Source organism: Urocitellus parryii, chromosome 10, assembly GCF_045843805.1.
Source record: "Urocitellus parryii isolate mUroPar1 chromosome 10, mUroPar1.hap1, whole genome shotgun sequence".
Taxonomy (NCBI): Eukaryota; Metazoa; Chordata; class Mammalia; order Rodentia; family Sciuridae; genus Urocitellus; species Urocitellus parryii.
In genome coordinates this window covers 144,271,616-144,296,956 of record NC_135540.1, presented here as the reverse complement: position 1 = coordinate 144,296,956, position 25,341 = coordinate 144,271,616, and the positions used below count along the sequence as shown (strand labels likewise).

Here is a 25,341-nt window from a genome sequence, read left to right as displayed (position 1 = left end):
TGGGAGAGCTTTGGGAGGGAGGAAGCCTGTCACCGTCAGGAGACTTTGCAAGTGACCTGTGGGGCCTGAAAGGGTAGGTCTGCCCTTGGGAGATGGGTCAGGATCTTGGGGACAACTTGTTTTTGCTGCAGCAGGAGCCGAGGTACTGCCTACCAAGCAGGGCATAGGCGCCCACAGGTGAAAGGGACGCTCAGGCGAAATGGGAACTCTGGAAGCAGTAGCCACATGGCATGAATCACTGTTTATTGGCTGTGATTCCATCTGGAGAGAACACACATGAGGGCCCCCGGCATGCAGGAGGAGGCTCAGGGACAGACGGACAGGTAACACCCACAGTCTACGGTAAGCTTGGCGGCCGGGCGCCCCATGTGCTGGGAACAGGATGCGGGGTTAACGCGAGAGAACGCCCAGTCTGCTCAACGTGTGATAACAGGCATTTTAAAAAGACGCGGACCCCAGAGGCGCAGGGCAAACCCGGCGCATGTGCGCCAGGCGAGCTCCTGCTGCCACAGACAGAGGGGCGTTCATAGTTAGTATTGCAGTCTAATTGTTATGGCTTCTCTAAAGAGCTATGTAAGGTCATGAAGGCCCCAGGCCACGCCCCTGGCCCGCAACTCGTGGACACTTAATGAAGTTTTGATGTGAACAGAAAGGGCCAGGGGACCAAGACAACGGCCTTTCAGTGGAGATAAAACTCATCAAATACAGAGACCTCATTTACCTGAGATTCAACGGATTGTGATGCAAATTAAACAGGATGGAGGCAAACAGGGATGGGCGGCTCGGGGTGGCCAGGCCTTTTGGCTAAACTCCACTGGGTTGCACGAGGGACCAATTGGTGGCCCCAGCCCAGGGCCCGCACCCTCCAGCCACCGGCCTCCCTAGCTCTGGAAGGTGGGAGTGGAGTGGGTGGCTACCGGGTTCCCCGAGGAACAACAGCCACCCCCATGGAGGACAGGCCACCAGGGAGAGGCCCGACTTGGTGCGTGCTACAAAGGGGTGCCTAGGGACTCAGAATTGTCTGAGAATCCCCCAAACCTATTGCTTTGTTCCCTGTGGCATGGTATTCCTTAGAAGAGAGGGACAGAGAATGCTGGGGCCGCAATGGAGAGGCGAGGGGGTGGGCAGCCAGCGGACAGGAAGACAGAAGCAGGGTCCAGCGACCCAGGTTGGTGCATGGGGTAAAGGCTTGGAGCTTGGCCGGCCTCAGGAAGGGCACAGGCACCAGCCCAATCAGCACAATCAGCTACTGCCCCCACTATGGCTGTGCTCCTGAGTTTGAGCCCCCACAAGCGCCACCCATGCAGGGCTGTTGCACCCAGGGTCGAGGGGCTGACCCTTAAGGTCCCTGACCTCCACCTGGCTGGGTGGGCGGCAAACGCAAGGACAGTAGTGGAGGGTGGGCCGACCACCAGCAGGCAAAGGAGCACGGAGAGGGGCACGGACTGCAGGGGCCCCGGGTTGCGCCCTTACCCAGGGTTGGGGGTGTTGATGGCAGTGCGGGGAAAGAAAGGGTGGAGGCTCCCGAGGCGGGAAGGGCGCGGGCAGGATGGACCTAGGACTATGGCTTATATTGGCATTGGGGGTGCTGCTTCTGCTCCCGATGTCCTTTCCGGGCCTCCGCAAGGGTCTGTCTGTACAGGGGGCGGGGCGGGGGCTCCGGCTCCCGGCACTGTCCAGGTCGGGCGCTACTTCTTGAACATGTCCTGCAGTGGCCCAGGCAGGTACTTGATGACTGTATCCAGGATGCTCTCATCCTCCTCCTCCTGCTCGTCCCCGCAGCCCGGAGGGATGGGTTTCTTGGGGCGAGTCAGGCTGCCCTCAGAGTTGGCCTCCATGGCCGCCTGCGCCTCCGCCTCGCGCTCCTCCTTCTTCTTGATACCATACTGCAGGGAGAGGCAGGGAGGGCAGGTCAGGCAAGGGGCTGTGCTCATGTGGTCCTGCCTCTGTGGGGCTCACCAGGCAGAAAGGGCCAGGGGACCGAGACAACGGCCTGCACTGGGGGACAAGCCAGGGACCCAGAATGTGCTCCAAGTGGCTGAGAAAGGCCTGAGAGGAAGCCCCCAACCCACCACCCACTGGAGGACCCATCAAGGAGAAGTGATCCCACCACAAGGGGTCCCTGTGGGGAGGGAAACCCAGAGAACAGAGGAGCATCTAAAAGGCATGGAGGTGGGCATAGCCTGGGCAGCTGTGGGCCCCAAACCCATTCTTCCAGCCCTGCTCCCTGAAGCCTGGAGCCCAGCTCCAGAACCAGAGCCTTCACTGTAGCCTCCCATCCCAGTCCCTTGTCCTCCACCTGGTCTCACACCCCCAACTTGGCCAAGGGCCCTAGATGCCAGTGAGCTGTTCCCTGCCAGAGTGCCCTGGAATCCCACTTACGTGTGACCTTGGCCCACACACCTGCACTTCTCTGTCTACCCCACTTCTCCTCTCCTGGATCTGTCCCAAAGTCTCTTGTTTTTTCCAGTGTAGGAGAAAAGCCCAGGGCCTCAAGCATGCTAGGCAAGCACTCTACCCCTGAGTCCCATCCCCAGACAGGAGCTTGCCCAGGGGCCCAGGTTGGCCTCCAACTTGCCAAGGAGCTAGGATTGCATGTGTGAGCCACTGAACCCAGGTGGAAACAGGGTGTTCACAGGTGTAATAAGGTAAGGATGGAGATGAGATCATTCTGGGTTTGTGAGGCCCTAAATCCAGTGACAGTGGCTTTGTAAGAGACACCTTGACCAGAGGTTGCCAACCAAGGAGAGGTAAAGGGGTTTTTTCCTTGTCCTCTCAGCCCCTCTCATCTTTAACAGAGGTGGGAGCGGAGGATCTCAATGACAGGTGAGAGGGTAGCCCAAGAACATGCTGACAGGGATGACCTGCCAGCACCTTACAGCACCAGGAGCTCAGTGGGGTGAGAGGACAACAACGGGCGCTCATCACACCCACCTAGGTTGCCTCCTAGGACAGCCTTGCCCCACGCAGGCGGCAGCTGGGGCCAGAAGGGGAGGGGGAGATGTGTGTGGGCTGGACAGAGATGCAGCCAGAAACTAGGTCAGGCCAGCACACAGATGGGACTGGCTCTGCAGCACCCCAAGAAGAGAACCTGGGAGCCACTAGCCAGCTCAAGGGCCACTGGCCAGACCACGACAAGGCCCCAAGGGGTTGACATCAGAGGTCAGACAGGCAGTCCTGAGAGCTCTGTTGAGAGGCCACAAGTGCCAATCCATGACTGGAGCCCCAAACATGACCAGATAGACCACCCCCTGGAACCTGTCAGCATCCGCACAAGCTCCGGCTGAGCCTTGAGCCAGCACAGGGGACTCAGGGAGGGAGACTCTGGGTGGGCACCCACACAGGCTAACTCCTGCCAGAGCCTCATCTCCTTCCCAGAAGGAAGGTTCTGGCTCAGTCACCTACCGTGGGTGGCTGGAAACACATGCAAATCAGTGGTTCGTATGCAAATCCAGCAGCTCACACACAAACAGGGGGTGGACATGCAAATCAGGTGAGGATATGCAAATCAGATGGTAAGCATACAGATCAGGTTATGTGTATGCAAATCAAGCCTGGGGGTGCCAGGCTCCCCTCCTGGCCCCAACACACTCCACAGCTTTGTGATGGGGACTGAGGGTACTGCTCTAGGAATGATCTCCACCACCTGAAACAGACCCAAATGGTATGCCCACCTCTCTCCCTCTGTTGGAACCTGGGTCACTGGAGGCTCACAGATTCGGGAGCTGGGCTCAGCCCTCAGCCCCACATCTTCAGGAAGCCTTAGACAGCAGCTTGCCTACCCCCCAGCTCCTGAGATGGGGTACATGCAGCCCAGGGGAGGCTGGGGGGGTCAGGGCCAGTGAGCAGCAGGGTCTGGCCAGCAAGGGCATCTGGGGAGGCACAACTGACTGGCAGGGCTGGGTTTTCCACCTGTGGGGAACAGGGCACCGGGCACCAGCTGCAAAGGCCCAAGGTCAGGGGCTGTGCCAGCATCAGGACGTGGGTCTGGGCAGCAGGTGTGAGGATGGGAGCCCACCACCTCCTGAGCTCCCTGCTGGGTGGGACCAGGCAGCACAGCAGGGCTCCTCCTGCAGCTCCTGGCGCTGGGGTGGGGGGGTGCGGGGGCGGGGTTAGGCCTCTGTAGATTTTCCCTGCTGGACCACCCTCCCCTTTGAGCCAGAGTGCCTAATTTTGAGGTTGTAGCTTCAGTGTTCTCCATGTCTCTTCCCAAATCCAGCCTGGTGCATGCTTGCTGAACTTGCTGGAAGATGAATTTCTTTAAAATTTCCAGGAAACAGAGTGGAGAGGGCACCGGCCTTTTCCTCCACCTTTCCTCCTGACCCCTGAGTTCTGCACATCCCACACCATCCCTGCCTCCCCTTGGCTCTGTGCTCTCCATCATCACTGTTCCCTGTCTCTGTCTCTTCCTGTTTGCCTGCCTCTCCTCTGAATGGCTGTCTCTGTCTGTGACTCCCTCCCTTTTCCTCCCACCCATGCCCTCTCCTGATACACTGTCAGCCAGGACACAGCCGAGGCGGGGTCTGCCTCCCCACCTACCTCTGACTGAGGCCCAGCCTGACTCAGGCTGCAGCAGGTCAGGTCTGTGGGGCCAGGGAGGACACATGAGCTGCTGTCCAGGGAAAATCAGCAGGTGCTTCCTGCAGGACCCCAGAAACCATCCAGGGACTAAGGGGGTGTTGTGACAGAGGAGGGGGTGTCACTGGGGTGTACACGGACAGGGCTTGGCGCTGTGCAGGCTCCTGGGGCAGGGTGGGGAGGGGAGCCCTTGAAATGGCCCTTGTGGGCCCTGGCTGTGCCTGGCTGTGTCACCTACCCCGACCCACTTCTTCTGCCCATGTCTAGTTTCTACGCAAGGCTCAGCAGAGCTGGCTGTCTCCAGGGTCTGAGCCGTCCCACCCCCAGCCTGGGCATCACAGGGAGTCTGAGCCAGAGGACTACGGCAACGCCCCCTCCCCATGTTCCTGGCCACCAGGCCTATGGCACTCAGAGCTAGGCACTAGACCAGCTGCAGGAGGGACCCAGGAAAAGCTCTGTCCCAACCTACCCCAAGCCCACCTCTGTGTGGGGGGCAAAGATCCCCACTGGGCACAGGGGCCATGGGTGGCCTCATGGCCACTCTGCCCCACCCAGCCCCACCCAGAGACCCTGGACAGAGCCCCTGCTGCACCTGGTTTCCCCCAGCCACTGCAGGCCCACAGAGGGGGTGGGGCCTCTGCCCTCCTCCAAGGCTCCTCCAAGCCCCCACCCCATCTGCAGGGAGGAGGGTGGACACACAGGGCTGTGCTCCTGGGGGGGGATGGACCCAGTGGCAGTCAGAGTCTAGACACATGGGCCTCTCTGCCAACACAGCCTTGAACTCAGAGCCCACTCTGCCCCTATTTCCCCATCTGTGACAAGGAACAGTCCTCTCTGGCAGCCCCAGGTCAAAGGTCACCCAGAGAACTCAGAAGCAGGCATGACTGCCCGTCACAGCTCCTCAGGCCTCACTGTCCAGCCATCTATAGACCCAAAATGTTGGGCCCCCTCCCTGGGGGTGGACTAACCCCAAGGGAGGCCAAGGTCCTGCCCATGCACTCCTGCAGGGCTCTCTTGGCCCCGGGAGAAAGGGCCAACCTTTCAGGAGCAGGAGGGCCAGCCCACGGCAAGCCCCTAGTACAGATGAGACCCCAGGACTACGTCCTAGAGCCTGTGGTGACCCGCTGGTGGCCCAGGTGGTGCCCACCTTGTCACGGATGCCCTGCCGCATGACCTCGCGCTCGGCCTCCATCTTGGCATACTTGGCCTTGCGCTCCTCCTCCTCCTGCCGCAGCGCCTCCTGGCGCTCCTCCTCCTTCTTGGCGGCATCAGGGTCCTTCTCCTCGTCACCACCTAGCATCTTCCCCATGTCCTTGGTGGCTCCTGGGGACAGAAAGGCAGAGTCAGGCCACAGGCCCTGGCGCCCTCCAGTGGGGAGGGCTTGTTGTCGGCAGGCGCAGTGTGGCCGCGCATGTGTCTCTGAGCCCCCAAGTGCTGGTCTGTGTCCTCCCGGGTCCCGTGTCCCGTAGAGGGTGGCCTCCAGGGTGTGAGCAGAAGGGTGGCATGCAGACACCAAGTCTGGGCCAGGATGGCAGCAGCAAGGACACTGCCTGGCACTGCACCAAGGTCCCAGTTCCTGCCCTGCCAGCCACCACTGTCCTCACAAGCTCCTGATCCTCAGGCCCAACATGGCCCTGACCTCCTGTGTCACGGACCACAGGACAGACTATAACACAGCCCACACCGCAGGTGCCAGGCAAGCCGTGGCCCTGTGGTGGCTCTGGGGAGCAGGGCTGGGCATCACCCAGGAAGGAGCCTACGTCACCACAGCAGCAATCTGGACTGCTTTTGTGCAAACCTTGCCTCTAGAACAAGCTGATTCACACCGAAATGAGGGAGGCCATTAGCTCTTCTCTCTTTGGGGAAGTGCTGGCACCTTATAGTGTCTCTCCCCCAACTCCCCTGAGGGCATGGTAAGGGCAGCTGAGCCCTCCCATGGGTGCTCAGCTCTCTGTCTCTTTTTTTTTTTTCCTTTTGGTACCGGGGTTTGAACTCAGAGGCACTCAACCACTGAGCCCCTACCCCAGCCCTATTTGTATTTTATTTAGAGACAGGGCCTCACTGAGTTGCTTAGTGCCTCTCCATTGCTGAGGCTGGCTTTGAACTCCTGCCTCAGCCTCCGGAGCCACTGGGATCACAGGCGTGCCAGGTTGGGTGCTCAGCTCTTGACACAACTCATTTGGGGCTGCTACAAATTAAACTGTGGAGACAGAGTTAAAAATAGACAGGATACAAATATGTAACAATAAATCCCATCCACAGGTATAACTACCATGCACAGACAAAAAATAAGGGAAAAATAAATAAACACGACCCAGTCGCTCCTTGTGGCCAGTGGGTTCCCCCGGACAGCACACCGCTCCCCCTGCCCTCCAACAGTGGCTAGAGTTTGCACAGAACCTGCACCATTGCCTCCAGGGTAATCTATGCTTTCAGGACGACTCAGGGCTTTCCACACGTTTTTGATCCTCAATTGGCTAACTCTGGCAAACGTGGGATGCTGTGTCTGTGAGAAAGGCCCGCAGCTGAGGCTGTTGGGACCACCACAGCCCAATTCTAAAGCAGAGAAACAGGAAAAGGGCAATTTCACCTCACCCTGAGAGAGGTGAGAGCACCTGGGTAAGGACCCAGGGCAGGGCTCAGCAGGCACAGCCGCCTTCCTGGAGGCCCCACCGAGCAGCCTGAGGAACAGGGCAGGGGCGCCAGTGTCTGAACGTCCCTGGAGCCCTGATGACCACCGCAGAGCTCCACAAGACCCCCGAGAGCTCACAACCCTGGCCGTCCATTCACAGCAAGCTGGGCACAGAGGACACAAACTGCTTAAGCATAAATTTGATGAGGAAACCTGTAGCTGAAGATGATATCATCCATTTAAAGTCTAAGGCTGGGAGAGACACTGGGTCCTGGTGGATGGTGACACCATGAAGGTGTCCATGGCCAGCCTGTCGTCATGAGCAGCCTTCGCACCTCCAATCCAGCCTCCAAGTCCTCACAGCCTCTTTTTTTGGAGTCGATAGAATTCAGGTTCACATGGCAGAATGAAGGCCAGAGAAGCATGTGCCTTCAGGGGAAAGCAACTGCTGGGACTGGGGACCTCAGGGGCAGAGGGGCACTGGGTTCTCTGGCTGGAGGTGTCCCAATATGCTCATGTCCATTGCCGTTGCTGGGGAAGCTCAGGCTCTGTGGGGAAAGAGGCCACCACGGCCGTGGGGCAGGGACCCTGCAGAATCTAGCACACGTGGGCTCCACACAGCACACACTCCATGGAGGGACACAGGGACACAGGTGTTAGGACCACCACAGCCCCAACACCAAGCCTCTGTACATGGCTGAACACAGGACACTGTGTTGGGCAGTGGACACAGCCCAAGGGGACCCCAGGCATCCCGGAGGGTGCAGCATGCCAAGGTGGGCGGGGGACACCTGCAGATGGGCATGTCACAGATCCCGCTGCAGGAGAGCGAGGCGGGAGCTCTGTGGTCGAGGAAGGCAGAGGCCGCCTGCCAGGCTGGCCTGGAACCAAGCCGGAAACGTGTCGGGGGCCTTTCGAGCCTCACAGAGTTCTTACAAAGACCAGTCGGAAGTTAGTCTGCACCACAAGGGAAGACCCCCAGGCCCACCAGCATGACCACCACAAAGCAGAAAACAGGAAGTGCGGGCAGAGACGCAGGGAGAGTGGCACCCTCATGCCTCGACAGAGCAGTGGACATGGCCAGCAGCTCAGTCAGAAATCGACACAGCAGCAAGGCTACACTGAGCAAGAAGCCAGCAGGTGCTCAGGGCAGTCCTGCCAACTCCCTGTGTGAGGCCGGGAGCAGAGGTGGAGGCTGGGCTGGCTGGAGGAGAACATTCTGGAAGCAGAGTAGCTGGCTGCATGGCACTGTGGCTGGGCTCTTGCCACTGAGCCCTGCACGTAAGCAGACTGAAATGGTAAATTCCATGTCATATGTATCTTATCACTATAGAAAGAGAAATGTAAATTCCAGATGACTCATAACTCTGTCTCCCACAACAGCCAGCCTCAGAGACTCAACATGCTTCTCAGAGTCAGCACACCTAGCCGGACAGGGCCTGGCCCAGGAACAGCAGGACAGACACCAGATGCACCAGCACGTGCGGAGCCCAGCACGGCATCTCTAGTGAGGCTCCAGCCCTGCAGAACCAGAGAGTTGGGCTCGCCATGCGGTCCTGAGCAGGCAGGTTCCTGACAGCTGGGGACCAGGGCCACACTGTTCCCACAGCCTCCACAGAGGACAGGACCTGGAGCCAACAGCAGCATTGAGCCTCAGAAGACAACAGCCCAGAGTCCTTGGCGTAGGATGTGGCTCTGCAAACCGGGGCAGGCAGCAAGTGTGAGATGCCCCGCAGCAGGGGAAAGGGCTGGGGATACTGTGGACAGAAATGGGCCGGGGAGGGATGGGCAGGGTAAGGCTGGTGAGCTCTCCCTTCTCCTCTGCAAGGGGCCCAAGGCCAGCAGAAACAGCAGCCTGCTCTGTCCTAACACGCCGCAAGCTGAATGAAGTACATTCTCCAAAAAAATGTAAAAAGCAACGATCTCTAAGAACTCACAGATGGGATCTTTCAACATTGACGAGAAGATAATTCCCATGATATTTAGAATGTTCTTGGAATGGAGAAGACAGAAGGAAATCCTCTGGGTTATTTCTGTGAAATTAGCATACAAGCAGTGCTAACAATTAACCCAGAGTCAGACAGCGAGACAGAGACGGCGCAGGACCAGCTCCAGCCTGCGTCGCAGCGCAGAGGCCACCAGAGAAGGGGCAGCAGTCTGCGTCCCCAGGACTCTACAGGAAAACAGCCAGGAACTCTCTCAGGGCCTGAGAGCGGCTCTTAAGACAGTGTCCTGCGCCTCCTGACCCCACACTGTCCGGAGGCGCAGCCACCATATCAGCCGCGTGCCCCACGTGCTACTCGGGGCACCCCACGCCCCCAGCAGCTTTCTGCCTTCTGCTCCTGCAGACTCGGAGCTGACCATGTCCTGCATCCCCACTGCTGGGGCCGGGCAGGGACGGGCGGGGTAGGGCTGGTGAGCTCTCCCTTCTCCTCTGCAAGGGGCCCAGGGCCAGCAGAAACCCCTGCCCTGCCTGTCCACTGCCCCCTCTCTCCACACATGGCCAAGGGGTTCGGTGACAGAGGGGCCCATGACACAACCGCGACAGAATTGCCGCAAACAGAGACACTTTTATTTTTACTTGCTTTTTGGTACCCAAGGTTGAACCCCAGGTGCTGGGCCACTGAGCCATGTCCCCATGCCTTTTTACTTTCTATTTTGAGAGAGCATCTTAGTAAGTTGCTGGGGGGCTGGCCTGCAACTTCTCATCCTCCTGCCCAGCCTTCTGAGTCTCTGTGATTACGGGCGTGCGACACCACACACATGGAGGTGTGAGCGACACTCGGCACCCTGCAGGGCTGGGGCACTTGCACACATCTTGCAGACATCCTGATGGAGACGGTGGCCAGGGGCCCCTCCACCCCAGCGCCTGACACTGCCTCCTCCAGGACACCACAGGTCATGGCTGCCGGCTGGCTCAGTGGCTGCAAGGGCTCCCCTGTGGAGCTGCACTCATGCAGAGTGTTGCAGCCCTGGCCGTGGTCACCCTGTGGACACACCTGCTTGCCGGCAGCTCTGCTGGTGCCCTCGGGAGGTCAGTGCACTACAGCTGCCTATAAGTTCTGAGCAAGGGATGGTGTGGTTGTGCAGTGAGTCTAGGTTTCACCTCTAAGGAGCTGCCACGCTTCCCCCAGTGTGGTGTGCCCAGCCTGCCTCCCCACAAACTGACCACCTGCCGCGGCCTCTCGGTCCTCGCTATTCTGAGTGGGTGTGATGTGGCTCCTGGTTACAGTTGAATCTGTATTTCCCTCATGACTAACGAGGCTGAGCATCTTCCAGTGAGTCTGTTAGTCATCCTCATCCTCTTTGGAGAATATAGACCTCATGGTTCATATTCTCAAGAATAAACTGTTTAAGAACAGCCACAGCCAGGCACGGTGGCCACGCCTGTAACCCAACAGCTCGGGAGGCAGGACTGTAAGTTCAAGGCAATTTAGCACGGCCCTGTCTCAAAATAAAAAGGGCAGGGGATACGGCTCCATAGTCAAGTTCCCCTGGGTTCAGTCCCTGGACAACAAAGAAGGACGGGGAGCTTTAAGGAGAATGGCAGGGTGGCTCGGCCGCTCTGCTCCCCCCCAGGACCCCAACGCCAGGCCCCTCAGGGGCCACTGCAGTGGCTGAGCAAGTGGACACTGGGTCTTCTTGGTTTCTGCCCCACTGCTCTGTCATGGCACTCTGCCTTTGGGGTCCTCACGGCCCCAGGGGCACCTCTCAGAACTCTGCCTGCTGTCTCTCAGAAGGGCCTCCCCACCGTGAGGCTGGAGTTACAGCGTCCTCCACTCACACTGCCCACGCTAACGTGGGCCCAGGAGCCCGCTGACAGTCTCATCACACAGATTCCCCTCTAAACACTGCGTCCATCTCCCAGTGTCCATCCACTCACGGTACTTTCTGCTTCCCCTGGGGTCGCCATTGACCCCCTGGTGTCCAGGAAGCCTGTCACTCAGATTCTGGGGCTCAGGAGGTGGGCCAGGCCAGGGCTGGGGCCAGAGCCATGTTGAGGGCTGGCCACCAGCCTGGGCCTTCCTGCAGCTTCCTCCGCTGCACTCTGCCAGGGTGGGATTTAGGGCCACAGGTAAAAGCCACCAACAGAGCCTGATGTCGATGGCAGAAGCCTCTGAACTGCTTCCTCCAGGCCAGGCCTGCAGTGTGAGTCATGGCTGGGAAGGCCAGCAGCTCCTTGCTCTTCTTCCTCCATCCCCCTGTAGTCGAGGGGCACCCTGTGCAGCCCTGGAACCCAATACCTTGTGGGGCCAGCTTCACCACCCCACGCGGGTGACTCTCAGAGCATGTGGCATGTCCACAGTGGCTGGATGGTACCAGTGCTGCCCAGTCTCACACTTGCTCACGGTGCTCGGCTCTGGGCCTCTCCAGGGTGGACCTGGACTCTCACCCAGGAGCCAGTGTGTCCATGTTTCCTGTGTTCCTGCGGTGGGAGCTCAGCTCCATGTGGAGCTGGGCAGGACGGCTGTGTCTTTGGCCATGGAAGTGACCCCTTCCTGGAGAGGGCTCCTGCTGGCCGTGCAGCTCTCTGGGTGGACGCCATGGCATCTCGCGTCCCCTCTCTCTGCTAGTCTTTGTCTCAGATGAGCTTTCTGCAGCTCCCAGGCTGGAGCTTAATGTCTTTACCCAATTTGAAAAGCTTGCCTTTTAACCAGAGTTCCCAAAGACAAGGGAAGCCTTGGGTCTTGTACCAGGCAGCGCAGGGAGCAAGGCACAAAGGGCTCTGCCCACCCACACCCTGGAGGCCAGACAGGAGCCCGTGGGTCCCAGCAGCTGGCCCAGGTGCAGGGCCCGGGACACACCAGGAAACCAGCACCTACACCCCAAGAGGCGGGCATCTGGGCCAGTCGGGCGTCGCCAGGCCAGCGCACCCCGGGGGGAAGCCGGACCACAGAAATGCACGGGGCTTGGGATGGAAGCCAGAGGCAGCCGAGCAACTCTGTGAGGCCCTTTCCCCAAAAATAAGGTGAGACCGACGTGCCACTGGACCAGCAGTCGTCTGCCCAGGCCTTGTGCTGGGGCACAGTGGGGGGCATGTACATCAGATAACCCCCCAGGACCACCGGGGATCTGAGCCCACCTGTGGATGCTCCAACAGGATATGTCCTAAAGGACCAGCCACCAGGGCCACAGCTGTACCTCCAGGTGACAGGAGGGGTGGGGCTCAGGTTAGCATCTGCCAAGCTCACACTGGGGCCCAGGCTCAGCTCCCAGCAGCACAGGAAATGAAAAGGTCACATGTGCTCTAAAGAAAAACGATGGCAGATGGCCAGCAGAGCCGCTGCCCTCTGCTTCCCACACAGCACCACCACCTGGGCTGCGGTGCTCACCTGCACCCGTGACCCTCAGAGTGCTGCGCCAAGACCCCCACCACAACCTGCAGAAGAGCTGTACACATGCTGACCGAGGCTGGGCAGAGAGCAGGGCACCCGACCACACAGTTCCCAGAGGCCACGGACAACATGAGAACAGGGCCACAGAGGTACCAAGCTGGCTGGGGGCTGATGTGCAGGCCAGAGCAGTGACAGTGTGAGCCACAGCACCCGCGAGGCCTGGGGCTGAGGCATGTGGGAGGCCGTGGGCTCCCCTCCCTGGAGACCCCAGTGCCCAAGCCCTACTGGGATATCCAGAGGTCACTTCCTTGGAGAAACAGAACGGACATGCCCAGTTGACCAGTCCCCAGGTGTTGTGCAGGGCAGGGGACCGTGGAGCTGCAGGTGGGCAGTGGGGAGACCTGTGTCCTGAAAGAAGAGTCCTCACTCAGCCCTGCCCATAGCTGCTTCCAACGGTTGTCCAGCTCCCCAGGGTCCTTCTGGAGAAGTAGAACCACAGCCCCACAAAGGCCATAGAGTCTGCCCAGGGGCAAGTCCCTGAACACACCCATGTTGGTCCCCTTCAGAGCCCAAGTGCCCCACAGGAGCGTGACGGACTACCAGCCAGGTTTCCCCTGCCCGTGGAACGCGGGCGTGCACCTGGACACTCCCAGCAGGAAGAAAACCAAACACTAGGCCAGGAAAGGACAGGAGGACACAGCGAGGCATTGGAAGTCCAATGTGACGTCCACACTGCTCAGGCCAGCGCCGGAGGCCAGGATCTGCCACTCCAATGCTTCCTATAAACAGAGCACCAAGGCTCAGATGAGAAGGACCCCAGCTTAGTCCCCAGGACTGAAGAGCACTTGAAATTACAAACGTAGAAAATAGAAATCAGATTGTTAGAAGAAAAAGTTTTGGAACTATCCCAGAAAGTAGAATGAAAGATGTCGACAGAATGTCAGGAAGCAGCAGTGCCAGAGCTCCAGAGAGGGCAGGAGCAGGGCAGAGACAGAGCCCACAAAGAAGCCATGGGAACAGGGCTCCCAGACTCCAGGCTCACACCAGGGGGTGGGCGAGGCAACGCCTCCAGGCCTGGCAGTTTCTCAATGCCAGCACAGAGATATGGGTCGCACACAAGCCCTGGACCAGAACTGGCTCCAACTCCCCCCAGCCTCATCGTGGTTTGGGGCAGCAGAGAGGAGCCTCAAAGTCCAGGGGACTCTTCCAACCTGCAGTTTTATACCCATACCCAGCCTAAATGCCTCTCCAGAGCGGAGATAAAGATCCCTCCTTACCACCCACGCACCTGTCTCAGAAAGGACAGGCACACCAACAGTGACAGTACTGAGTGACTGTTTCCAGAGCCACCAGTCAGAAGGAAGGGCAGGAAGGTGCTCGGGAGGGAGACATGCCTACCCTGTGGCTGGCACGGTCACCTGCGTAAAGATACTGTGCTGGGGGCTGCTGCCAGGAGAGGGAGGGATCCCAGGAGCCCAAGGCTAACCACCAACAGACTGAGGACTTGGTGAGGCTCAGCCACGCGTCTGTCCGGCTCCTCGGGGACAGTTTTACAGTCCAGAGACTCATCCATCAGCTGAGGGCCATGGGGAGTGTGATGCCTGAGCATCAGAAGAAACCCGCGAAGCTCCTCAGCCTAAACAGAGGGAGGAGGCCTGCGGCCCGAGTGCGGCCGTGGGCGAGGATGTGTCCGATCCTCCTTCCATCCTGGCTGTAGGCACCGCTGACTTCAGAGGCCACAAGTTGCAAAAGTACTCAACAAAACTCCGTAAGTACCTGCTGACTCAGGCCTCAGGGCCGCAGGACTGGCCAGTCCCCACACCAGGTTGTCCCTGGATTCAGGCCACACTTATCCTGAACCTCATCACCAAAGGACAAGCTTCCACCAACCCTGCCAGACGGACAGAGTTCCCTGAGCAGGCAACTCCAGGGTCGCAGGGTGCTTCGGGAGGAGCTGGAGAACCTGTGCAGCACCCAGAGGGGCCTCTGTGGCCAGGGGGCTGGGGGCCTGGGGGCCCCTGCCTGGCGACCCACCCAGACCTCACCCTGCTACTCATTCATGCCCTTTAAAATATCCCAGATCACGAGGCCATCCTGCAGCCTCCACAGGACAGGGAATCCACTGTGGAGTTCACGGGCAGTCGCCTCCGGCCACTCAGATCCCCAGCCTGGGGCATCCTGCGGTCCTGTGTGAGTGCAGGCCAGGCCCAGGACAGGCTGAGCAGAGGTGAGCCCCTGGCAGAGGCCCACGGCGGGCCCAGCAGCTGCTTCCACATCAGAGCTGGGCATTTCTGCTGCTGTCTCCGCTCTCTACAGTGGAAGTCACTACTTTTATAAGAAAATACTTGTGTGTTAAAGGTGTTCGTAAATACCACTTGTGTGACCAGAGCCCAGATCAAAACGTTTCCTACCTATTGAGAAAAGAGAGGTCGTGTGAAGCCTCCACCTCTGCACTCCAGAGAACCAGAGGTGGGAGGAAGCAGGAGGAGCCGGGGGCCACGACTACTCCTGTCACCCAGCCCCTCTGGAGGGAGCTCAGCCAGACCCCGCCTCAAAGGGAACAAAAATGCTGAGCAAGGGCAGCTCAGTGCAAGGCACCCTGGGTTCACCCCTAGGACCAAAAAGTAAAATAAAATAAATAAACCCAGGCTGGGCTGTGGCTCCGTGGTGGAGCGCCTGCCTAGCACACGCGAGGCCCTGGGTTTGATTCTCAACACCACATAAAATAAATGAATAAAATAAAGCTATTGCATCCATCTACAACTAAAAAATAATTAAAATAAAATGATATAAAGCACAGGGAAGGGGCTGGGGCTGTACCTCCGTGGTAGAGCACTTGCTTCGCGTGCCTGAGGCACTGGGTTCAATCCTCAGCACCACATAAAAAAATAAATAAATAAAACAAATATTCTGTCCAGCTACAAATAAAAAAAAATGTTTAAAAAAAAGGACAGGGCAGCCAGAAGGGAGGCCTCTGAATGTCTCACACAAAGAAGTGGCACGGGTCTGGCGGGGGCATTGGCAGTGCCCTGTGTGACACCAGACACGGGCCATGTCCTGCACTGTCTCCGGGTCCTTGTCAAGGTGCAGTTGCTCTTGGCCACCAGGAATGAAAAGACACCTTCTAAAGCACACGGATCTGGCTGGCTCCCTGGCAAGGACACTGCGCCCCCGGCCCCTCTTGGCAGCTAGAGCTGCGGTGAGGGTTTAAAGGGTGTGGGGTCTTAGAAACAGAATTCTGTTCCTGTAGTAAGATGACATACATGGAGCCTCTAAGGGAGCATTGTTCTTTAGTTGGAGTTGGACACAGTACCTTTATTTTGCTTATTTATTTTTATGCGGTGCTGAGGATCAAACCTACTGCCTCACACTGCCAGGCAAGTGCACTCCCACTGAGCCCCAGTCCCAGGCCAAAGGAAAAATTTTGCAAGTTAAGATGAACAAGGTCAGACCCAAGATGGGCTGCAAGCCTCCTCATTGAGCACAGGCCCCATGGACAGAGGTGGACTACTCTGAAGGAGGCCAAGCCAGGCACCCAGGGCCTGCTGGTTTAGCCAGAGGAGCAGTGGTCCAAGCAGAGTCCAAGCAGAGCCGAGCCCAGAGGGGCGGTTCCAGGCTCTGTACAAGGGGCTTTTAGTTGTGGGTATAGAGGGGGGCCTGGCTGTGTTGCCGAGGCCAGCTGAGCACCTGGGCTCATGGGGACCCCTTTACCGTAGCTGGAACCACAGCGACCACGGTGCCAGGCTCTGCAGAGGAATTTTAAACAAGGCAGGATGCCAGGGTCTCTGTGTGTTGGCCACTCAGGGCAGAGGTTGCTCTACAGCCACCCTCCAAGTGCCACTCACTCCTTCGAGCCCCCAGGCCCTGGCTGCCACCCTCCGGTTTCCTCTGGGAACATCTCCTGGTCAGTTGTCCGTCCCTTGCCATCCAACAAGTCGACCCTGTGGCCAGAGAGGGTGGGGGACAGATGACCAGGTCAAGGAGACAGAGCACTGGGCAGGCCAGGGCTGCCATCCAGCAGGCCCCTCCGCCTCTGCTTCTCGGCCCACTGGTCAAGGTCAGAAGACCCCTCCCCTGCGTGGCACTGAGGCAGCTGCCGGTGCCTCTGAGAGCTGGGCCTGCTGAGCCCCAGTGCCATGCCCTCGGTGGGGGGCACATGGACAGTGCTGTGAGGCTGAGCCTGCTGCCCATCCTGGTCACCTGCTGACCCGATGCTTGGCCCTGGCCTCCCTGGTTCCCCCGCTCTCACCCTGACCTGTGAGGATGGGCCAGGGCACCCTGCTGGGCAGCTCGGACCATGCAGTGGCCGGCCCTGCCAGTCCTGGGGGCAGGGGATGAAGGCAAAGCCTGGTCTCCCTACTGCTGGTCTGGATCGTGCCCCACGTGCCAGGAGCCTCTCCCCTCCTCTGTTCCTGTGGTCTGCAAACCTTCGTGTGCTGGCCTGAGACTGCTCCACACCCACGGCATGCTCCAGGAGGCCTCCTTTGGAGGCCTGCCCAGCCAGCACTGCGTCCTTGCCCATGGAGCTGGGTGCCAGGCAGTGTCTGATCTTGGCCTTTGGGAGAGGACAAAGGAGACAGGCGAGATGAAAACGCCAATCAGTGAACCCAAACTGCCAGGCATGGCGACAGATGGCACAGCCACCAGCCTCGGGATGGCGGTCACCTCCCTCCACTCATGCTGCCACTCATGGGACTGGGCACCAGCCCTGGTGGGAAAGATGGCAGTGCTGCCTGACAGGACACCTCTTCTGCAGAGGGGGCAGAGGACAGAGTTGGGCAGGGCCCATGGGGGCCCTGGAGAGCTCCCACAGGCTCAGCAGCAGGGGCCTGCCCCTCCCCCAGCGTGCAGAAGCCAGGAGCAGGCGCTGCGACAACCAGTCCTCCACCTCCCGGACTGCAGTCTGCACCCAGGCCCTGCACCCAGCACCTACATCCAGCACCCCAAACCAGTTCCCAGCACCTAGCACCTGTACCCAGCACCAACACCAGCACCTAGCATTAGTACCTAGCACCCAAAACCAGGACCTGCACCCAGTGCTCAACATTGCGCTCAGCACCAACACCTGCACTCAGCACCAGTGTTCCTCATCCAGAACCAGCATCTGCACCCAGCATCAGTATTTAGTAGTTAGCACCAGAACCCAGCCAAAGCACTCAGCACCCAACACCTGTGCTTAGCACCAAGTACCAGACTTGTACCCATCAACATTGACACCTAGCACTAGTACCTGTACCCAGCGCCAGTGCTCAGCACCTCAGCCTCAGAGCCCATCCCTATTCCCATGGGAACATTTTTGAGACCCCTCACACAGGAGCTACTAAAACGTTTTACACCCTGCTAGGTCATCAACTCTGCAAAAAGGAAGTCAGAGGCCCTGTCCCTCTGGAACAGAGGGGGAACCATGTTGACCAGGAGCAGGAGGAGAGGGAATGTGGCTCAGCAGTGTCACTGGACACCCCCAGGGCACCAGCTGGGGACAAGGACAACACTGAGAAGCTGGGAGCCTGCAGCAGAGGCAGGAGAAACAGGGCCTGACCGGGCCTTCCACAGCCCCTGCCAGAGTCCCCCTCCCGGCTGTCCCTGCAGGCTGCACCTCTGGGAGTCCCCAGCCAACGGCAGGGCAGTTCAGAAGGACTGCGTCCTGCCCCGTGCCACCTGGAACAGGAGCCTCAGCACCCCCAGGGGCTGGGTGGAGCTGGAAGGAGGGCCTCCCCTGGCCCAAGGGTGCAGGGGTGCCATGTCCCCTGGCCCAGCCCTCCTTGGCCCCTGGCTGGTGGCACAGGGTGGGGGCCTGGACTTGCAGCTGTTTGAGGCATCGTGGATCTCCGCCCGTCCACCCATCCCCAGCGGGGGATGTTGGCAAACACTGCTGAGAGCCCCCACGCGGGCACTGTCAAAACACAGCTCGCCTCCCAGCCAGTTTCCTGCCAGCCCATGAGGGAACCAGCCAGCCTTCGGGAGCTGCGCCCTCCGGAGGGGAGGGGGAGCTGCAGGGCTGTGGAGGGAGGCGCTCGCCTGGAGTGTCCTTCAGGCTGCCAGGGATCTGGGGCAAGAGGTGCTTCACGCAGAGCGGCATCCTCAGAGACACGAGTGTGGGTATTTCACTCTCAAGCACTACTGGCTGCCTGCCCTGTGGAGGGGGAGGACACACCTGTCGCAGGGGCTCAAGGCTGGGGGTCCTGGAAATTAGTACTTCCCTTCCTGGGTGTGAGCCCTCTAGCCAGGGATGCCTAAATGGAAACTAAGAGTCTCCACTAACACAGCACTGAACAGGTAACAGGCTGTGTGCCTCAGCGCCTCCCTGGACTGGTGATGCAATGTGGGGGCAGCAGCAGTCACCTTGAAATCAGAGGAGCAGACAGAGTGGAAAGCTACACTCAGGGCACCAAAGCCACCTGACCCCTGTCACCCACATGAGCTGCTCTCCCTCTGGCTCTGTTACTGCCCTCTGAAAGCAATCTCCTCACCTGGAACTATTCACATGCTGCCCAGTTCAGCACACAGCTCCAGTGTCCTCCCAGACACCTGAGGACCTGGCCTGGGCAGCATCCCCCGACCGCCCAACTCAGGGACAGCCAGGGAGGGACAGCCAGGGAGGGACAGCCAGGGAGGGACAGCCAGGGAGGGACAGCCAGGGAGGCCCCAACACATAGAGCTGCTGAGACCCAATCAAGGGAAGAGTGGACAGGAGAGGGTCCAGCAGATCAGCCCATCCAGGCCCTGGGGGTGGGGCAGGACAGGGACAGGCCTCATCCTTGACACAGAGCCCAGGGTGCTAGGCCCAGGGCAGACCCCCCATAGGACATTGTCCACAATGACCATGCTGCGGGGTCCTGCAGCTGCCTGGACAGTGTGGGCTAGCACTGTCCAGCCTGCCCTGGCCCCTGAGGTCCTGGCACTTACACATGCTCACACCCCCGTGCCATCGCTCACCCACCAGGGCTCCACGTCCCTGCACCACTCCCGAGGACCTGAGCATGCTCTGGACACAAGGTGGCATGGCAGAACGAGATCATCTGGGCCACCACCCCAATGCCCACTCTCCCCCTGGTGAAAACACAGCCGGGGCCCAGGCCACCTCCAGGCATGTGTGCCCTGTGGCTCGGGAGCAGCCCCAGGTCCTCACAGATGTGGCCAGAGCACCTGGCCACCTGCAACAGGACATGCCATCCTGGACCTGGAGTCCCAGAGGGGGCAAAACCACAGGAGGTGGCCTGTCCCCACAGAGGGTGGCAGAGGCCTGAATCACGGCCATGATGCACCTGCGGGGTCCAAGGCCTGCTGAGGCACAAGGGCCTTCTCCTATGAGAAGCAACAGCCTCAAGCTGGATGCCAAGTGCCCCAGTTTGGTCCCAAGAGAACTCTCCTCCCAGCCCTGCCTGGCCATGGATACGGGATCCCAGGGTGCCCACGATGGCCAGGCTGGCAGTGTGGTCAGGCCTACCAGGCAGCACTGCCCCTAAGCTGTGGCCTTCAGGGTGGCAGGTGTCAACCCATAGCACACTGTGAGCCCCGAGGGACACAGGACTGCCCAGTTCTGGGGACGTGGACTAGAGCGGCCTTGCAGTCAGCTGCTCCCTCAGGGCACCTTGGTGGTGACAGGTGGGGAAGGCACATCAGGGGGCCATGAGAATGCAGTACAGGAGACACTGGTGGCTGTGTGTGCAGGGACCATGGTGCAGAGGTCACAGGACGTGGCGAGGCCAGGGACGGTAACTGAGCCGTCGGGCTGGGTGGAAAGGAGGGTGGGAGAGGCCTGCCAGGCTGAGCTTGGCAGACGTGGCACCAGCTCTGTGGCAGCTGACCAGGGAACGGGCCCGGGCTGGAGGAGGCACTGCTGGTCAGGCCCTTCCCCACACCCTGCAGGCCCACCAGCTGGAAGGCTGCATAGGCTGCAGCCTGCCCCGGACACATCCACCAGCTCAGGGGTGTGTGCAAGGGCTGGGTCTCCCTGGAAAGGAGGGGCACTGTGTGTCCATGGCCCAGCCCAATCCAGAGTCCATTCCTCCCCCATCTAGGGCCCTGCATTGCAACAGGACATGCCATCCTGGACCTGGAGTCCCAGAGGGGACAGACCAACAGAGAGGGCCTCATACGTGCAGAGCCTGTGGCCTGCGACCTCAGCTGCTGCCCCGTACCTTCTGTCCCCACAAGAGCCTTGCCTGAGACTCAGGGACAGAGCAGACAAGACCCTGAGACATATGTCCCCTGGCCACTCCCTCCTCACAAAGGACACAGCTTGCAGGAAGAGAAGAAAGACTGAATTAGGCAGCATGGCAGTGAGGCCTGTCTGCAGCGGGTCACCAGGACCCAAAGTCTCCCCCAGGCACCTCCTGCGTGAGCCTCTGTGTGGTCCTGCCCGACTCTGCTTCTCAGCTTGAAAGTCTCACTCTTGGCAGCTCCGTTCCGTCTGTCCCCCTGCATCCTGAGTGCATTTCTCTTTCTGTTCCTTGATCTATGTTTCTGGGCTGCTCTTTTCTTTCCTTCCTTGTCCCTGGCTCTCTGGTGGTTTCCTGGGCCTCTCCTGCTCTCCCACCTGCCAGTTTCTCTGGGTCTGGGGCTTGGTCTGTCCCTTGGGGTCTCTGCCGACCTCTGACCTTCATTGTGGAGCTGTCCTCCTTCCTCCATCCATCCCAGTCTGTGTCTCTATCTTGCTCACATGCACTCTGAGCCCAAAGTGACGCCCGCAGGGAGAGAAGAGCTTGGAGCCGAGACAGGTTGCCAGAGAGCCTCGCCTGCTAGCCCCGCCCAGCGCTGGCCACTGCAGTCTCCACAGCAGGAACACAGAACAAACCCAGAGTTCTCTGCACCTTGCGCAGTCTGGCACCCAGCATGGGGCAGCAGCCCAACGCACGCCCACTGGCCACCCCCAGGGCTCCCACGGAGCTGGCACAGCCCGCCCTGGCACCACTGCAGGAAAAACTTTGGGCTGACATGGAACAAAGAGGGACTCCCGGCTGGCAATTACCCGCTAATTCCAGCTTCGCAGACAGCAAGTCAGACGGCTCCGTTTCCCTAAAAGCCCACCTCAGGCCTGAATTAGCCACCTAATTAATTATCTGTGACAGCCTGGGATAGGCTGGTGGAGCCCAGGTCCCTCCCGATGCAGGGTGCCAGCCTGTCCCTGAATCACGTCTGGTGACGTGGTGGTTATAATCAGACTCAACCTCAGCCTGCCTCAGCCGTGCACCCTCAGCACGGGCCAGGCTGCCATACAATGTCTGGGCAGAAGTGCTCTTGCCTCCAGGAGGTGGCCTGTGTGGTACGGCCCCAGCCTCCTCCTCCTGGGCACGGCAGCTCTCAACCCCTCCCCCCGCAGCCCAAAACCCAGCTGGAAGCCACACAGGGCCAGGATGTTCCCCATGCAGGCCACCAAGGGAGTGGGAGAACTGGGCACTGGCCACATGCTCCTCTCACAGGGAGCTCTGGGCACCAAGGGAGCTGAGGTGCCAAGAGTGGACAGCTGCGGGTGGACTTGAGACCCAACCAGGACAGTCCCAAGACTCTGTGGGCCTGAGCTGACTCAACAGTCCTGACCAAGTACACCTGTGCCAACGTGGACCAGACCCTCTGTCCACTGCCCTGGCACCCCAGTCAGGGACTTAGCCCACTATCTTCTAGCAGCTTTCAGTCCAGGCAGCCTCTGGCCACAGTGATGGCCCTGGGCCAATGGGGACAGGGCTCCTTCAAACAGCTCTCTGCAGGCTGCAGGAGCCTGCCCTTCCCAACATACACAAAGGAGGCCACAGAGCTGTCCTATCTGTTCCTGTGTCCAGTTAGCCATGCCTCTGTGAGGACGGTATGGCTCCCTATCCACATGAAACCATGGAGCCCAACCCCACAGCAGGCAGACCCCACACCTCTCCTTGGCTTTCTGGGGCTCTGCTACAGGACCAACTCCAAGCCTACCTTTGGGTGCTGCTTCCCCAAGTGGGGGTGCGGCTGCTCAGCCCTTCAGAGGCTCTGTCCTACCATGCCGGGGGCAGCATGGTACGACAGAGCCTTCCTCCATCTCCAGTCCCCCAAAGCTGCCCAGGAGGCTCAGAGGGGCTGGCACAAGGGTGCTGCCTTGGCCTGTGTGAAGTCCGAGGTGGCCGTGGGGCCCTGCTGTCTGTGCCAGCTTGGGGACACATCTCTGGGTGCCCTGTGTCTGCCAGTCCCCTCCCTGGTGGCCCAGTCCCACAGCCCCCTCCCTGCCTGTCCCACCTCTTACCTCCCAGGGCCTGTTTCATCACAAACTCCATGGTGATGGCTTGATTCCTTGGGACCACTCCTGGATCTCACATTCAAGTGGGGCAGGCGTCCTCTACCTAGGGGAGAGTGCAGAGTCACAGGCGCCCTGACAAGGCCTTCCCCAGAGACCATCTTCATCCCCCCTCCCCAGCACCCTGTAGGGCCAACCCACCCAGGTAGGGCACCTGGGAGAGTGTGTGTGTGAGGAGGCGTCTGTCCTCACACCAGCCAGGATGGCAGGTCCAGCACTGCAGGTGCACCCGGCTCTGAAGGCTGCTTTCAGCAGCTACTGCAGGGAGGAGGGCTGGGAGCAGCCCGGGGGCACTGCTCAGAGGAGCCTGGCGCCAGTCTGCGTGCAGTGGGGGCAGGGCCCAGGGGGCGTTTGAAGGTCACTGCTCTGTTTCCCAGCACAGGATGGGGCTGCTCAGCCTCCTTGCTGGTCCCTGGACAATGGGGCAGGGGTCTGTCTGCTGGGTGGAGAAAGGTTAGGATGGGCAGGCCCTGAGTGGTGCCCTTTGGGGAAGGTGGTTTCTGGTCAGTGTCAGGAGGCCAGTCTCTGTCCCTGGGGAGATCCCAATGCCTGCAGCAGGAGGATGAAGTTGAGGGGACAAAAGGCAGGGGCCAGCCTTTCAGTGGGAGTGGGCAGATGGCCCCCACCTGTGTCCCTGTGAGGTCAGTGGCCAGGAGTGAGTGCCCAGCTGGGTGGATTCTGGTGGCGAGACCTTCTTGCAAAGCCACAGCCTTGCAGTGCCCCTCTTTGTGAGGATCTCTCCTCTAAGGGAGCCCCAGGTCCCTAGGGATCCATTGTTTCATGCTTTTCCCTCTGCAGACCACGGAGACCCCGTGGGGACTGGGGCCGGTGGAGGGCAGGGATGTACCCCAGAAGTGCTGGCACACAGGGCGCCTTTGCCGCAAAGCCTGTTCTCTTCCAAACTTCTCCCCTGGCTCCTGGGGGAGGGGACCGCGGGCCCAGCCGCAGAGAGGTGCGGGCGCTACGGGAGCTGCGGCGAGAACCGAGAACCGGAGGCGCTCGGGCTCAGGGCCGCCGCACCCTCCGCTTCGCGAGAGGCCTCGGGCGGCGCGCGCCAGGGATAAGAGAGCACCGGAGACGGGCGCGGATCCGCTGGAGAAGCGAGGGGCCCCGGGCCGATTCAGCACCGCGCGGCGGACAGTGCCCGCTCGCCCAGGCGGGGCCGGGCCCGGGAAGGGACCCAGGAACCCGGAGCCGGGGCGCAGGGGAGTCGGGAGCCGGGGAAACCGGAGCCGGGAGCCGGGAGCCGGGGCGCAGAGCGGGCGGCCGGGCTGCGCGGGCGCGGGTTACCTTCCCAGGCGGGCGGGCGGCGGCGGTCAGCGGCAGCGCGCGCTCAGGCCGGCCGGGTCCATGTGGCGCCCAGGCGCTGCGGCGGCGGCTGAAGGGCACCGCGAGGAGGGCGCGTCACGCCGAGGCGCCCCCGCCCCCCGCCCGCGTCCCGCATGACGAGGAGGGCGGGGCGCGGCGGTTCCGCGGGCGCCAGCGGGCTGGGCAGGGGCGGGGGCGGTGGCGACACCGCGCCCCGGGATCTCTGGTTCCGTGCCTGGGCGACTTGGCTCGAATCCCACCCGTGTCTGTGGGAGTGCGGGGCACCGACCCCAGCCGCGGTGCCTCGAGACCCCTCGGAGGGCAAGGGCATGGCTGGGGTCACCATCTCCACCCAGCCCTCAGCCCAGGACGGGGTTCCTGGCGAGCGGTCGGGCCCTGCAGAGGCAGGATGGGCAGGAGCTGTCTCAGACCCCAGACCCATCGAGACCCTCGCGGGAGGGGCCCTCCTCCAAGCTGTGAGCTGTGCAGCGGAGCTGCCAAGGTTGGCTTCGGTGGGACAGAGGCCAAGAGACCCTGCTGCCCCACTCCCAAGCCTGGGGAGCTGGAAGGGGTGGAGGGTACTTCTGAAGGTCACAGAGGACGACTGGGTGCTCATTCCCCCAGAGAGTCGCAGTAATCCCGCAAGTCAGGCGCCCTTTCCCCTGGCCCATCTGCTCCCCACCACTGCACTGCAGGCTGGTGGGTCGCTGCAGCCCCTGGCCCTGCAGTCCCTGCAGTCCCTGCAGTCCCTGCAGTCCCTGCAGTCCCTGCAGTTCCCAGCCTGGCATGGCTCAGCCCTGGCCTTGGTTGCTTGGGGCCACCTAGAGCTGCTCAGATTCCTGAGGAGCCTGGCTCCAGGCCAGCAGGTGGTGGTGGACACTGCATTAACTTGTCCCTATTCCCTCCAGCCTGAGTCATTCCACTGAGCATTACCAACCCAGGGGAGACCATTCCCAGGGGGCCCCATATCCAGGACCCCAGGAGCCCTTCAGCATGTGGCTCCCTTTGATAAGTAAGGTTTCTGCACTGAGTCTGGACCAAGTGGAGGGGGGGGGGTTTCGCAGGACCCACAGCACCCCAGAGGGCCAAAGACACCCAGTGACCACCCCCGGACCCTGGCTGACCACAAGAGGCGCTGTCCCTCTCAACTCAGTCTCACCTCACCCTCACCCTGCACGTTAGAGGATGGGTACACAGACCCCATCCAGTCCAGGTGGCTG

The 25,341-nt window shown here is 60.5% G+C and overlaps 1 protein-coding gene across 1 annotated transcript; it reads right to left on the bottom strand.

Moving 5' to 3' along the window:
* Positions 1–256: 256 nt before the first annotated feature.
* On the bottom strand, positions 257–24,188 carry Cplx1 (complexin 1). Its single transcript, XM_026379473.2, has 4 exons — positions 24,104–24,188; positions 22,763–22,859; positions 5,726–5,901; positions 257–1,886 (listed from the first exon to the last, which is right to left on the bottom strand). Exons 2-4 carry the CDS (start codon positions 22,791–22,793, stop codon positions 1,689–1,691), a joined length of 405 nt encoding a protein of 134 aa, XP_026235258.1. The 5' UTR covers positions 22,794–22,859; positions 24,104–24,188; the 3' UTR covers positions 257–1,688.
* Between the last annotated feature and the right edge of the window lie 1,153 nt (positions 24,189–25,341).

Excerpts from the sequence above, each read along its gene's own strand:
- Cplx1 (XM_026379473.2), bottom strand. The coding sequence starts at position 22,793 with ATGGAGTTTGTGATGAAACAGGCCCTGGGAG. Across the intron at positions 5,902-22,762 it reads GATGAAACAGGCCCTGGGAG|GAGCCACCAAGGACATGGGG; the intron begins GTAAGAGGTGGG and ends TTCTGTCCCCAG. Across the intron at positions 1,887-5,725 it reads GGCAGGGCATCCGTGACAAG|TATGGTATCAAGAAGAAGGA; the intron begins GTGGGCACCACC and ends CTCTCCCTGCAG.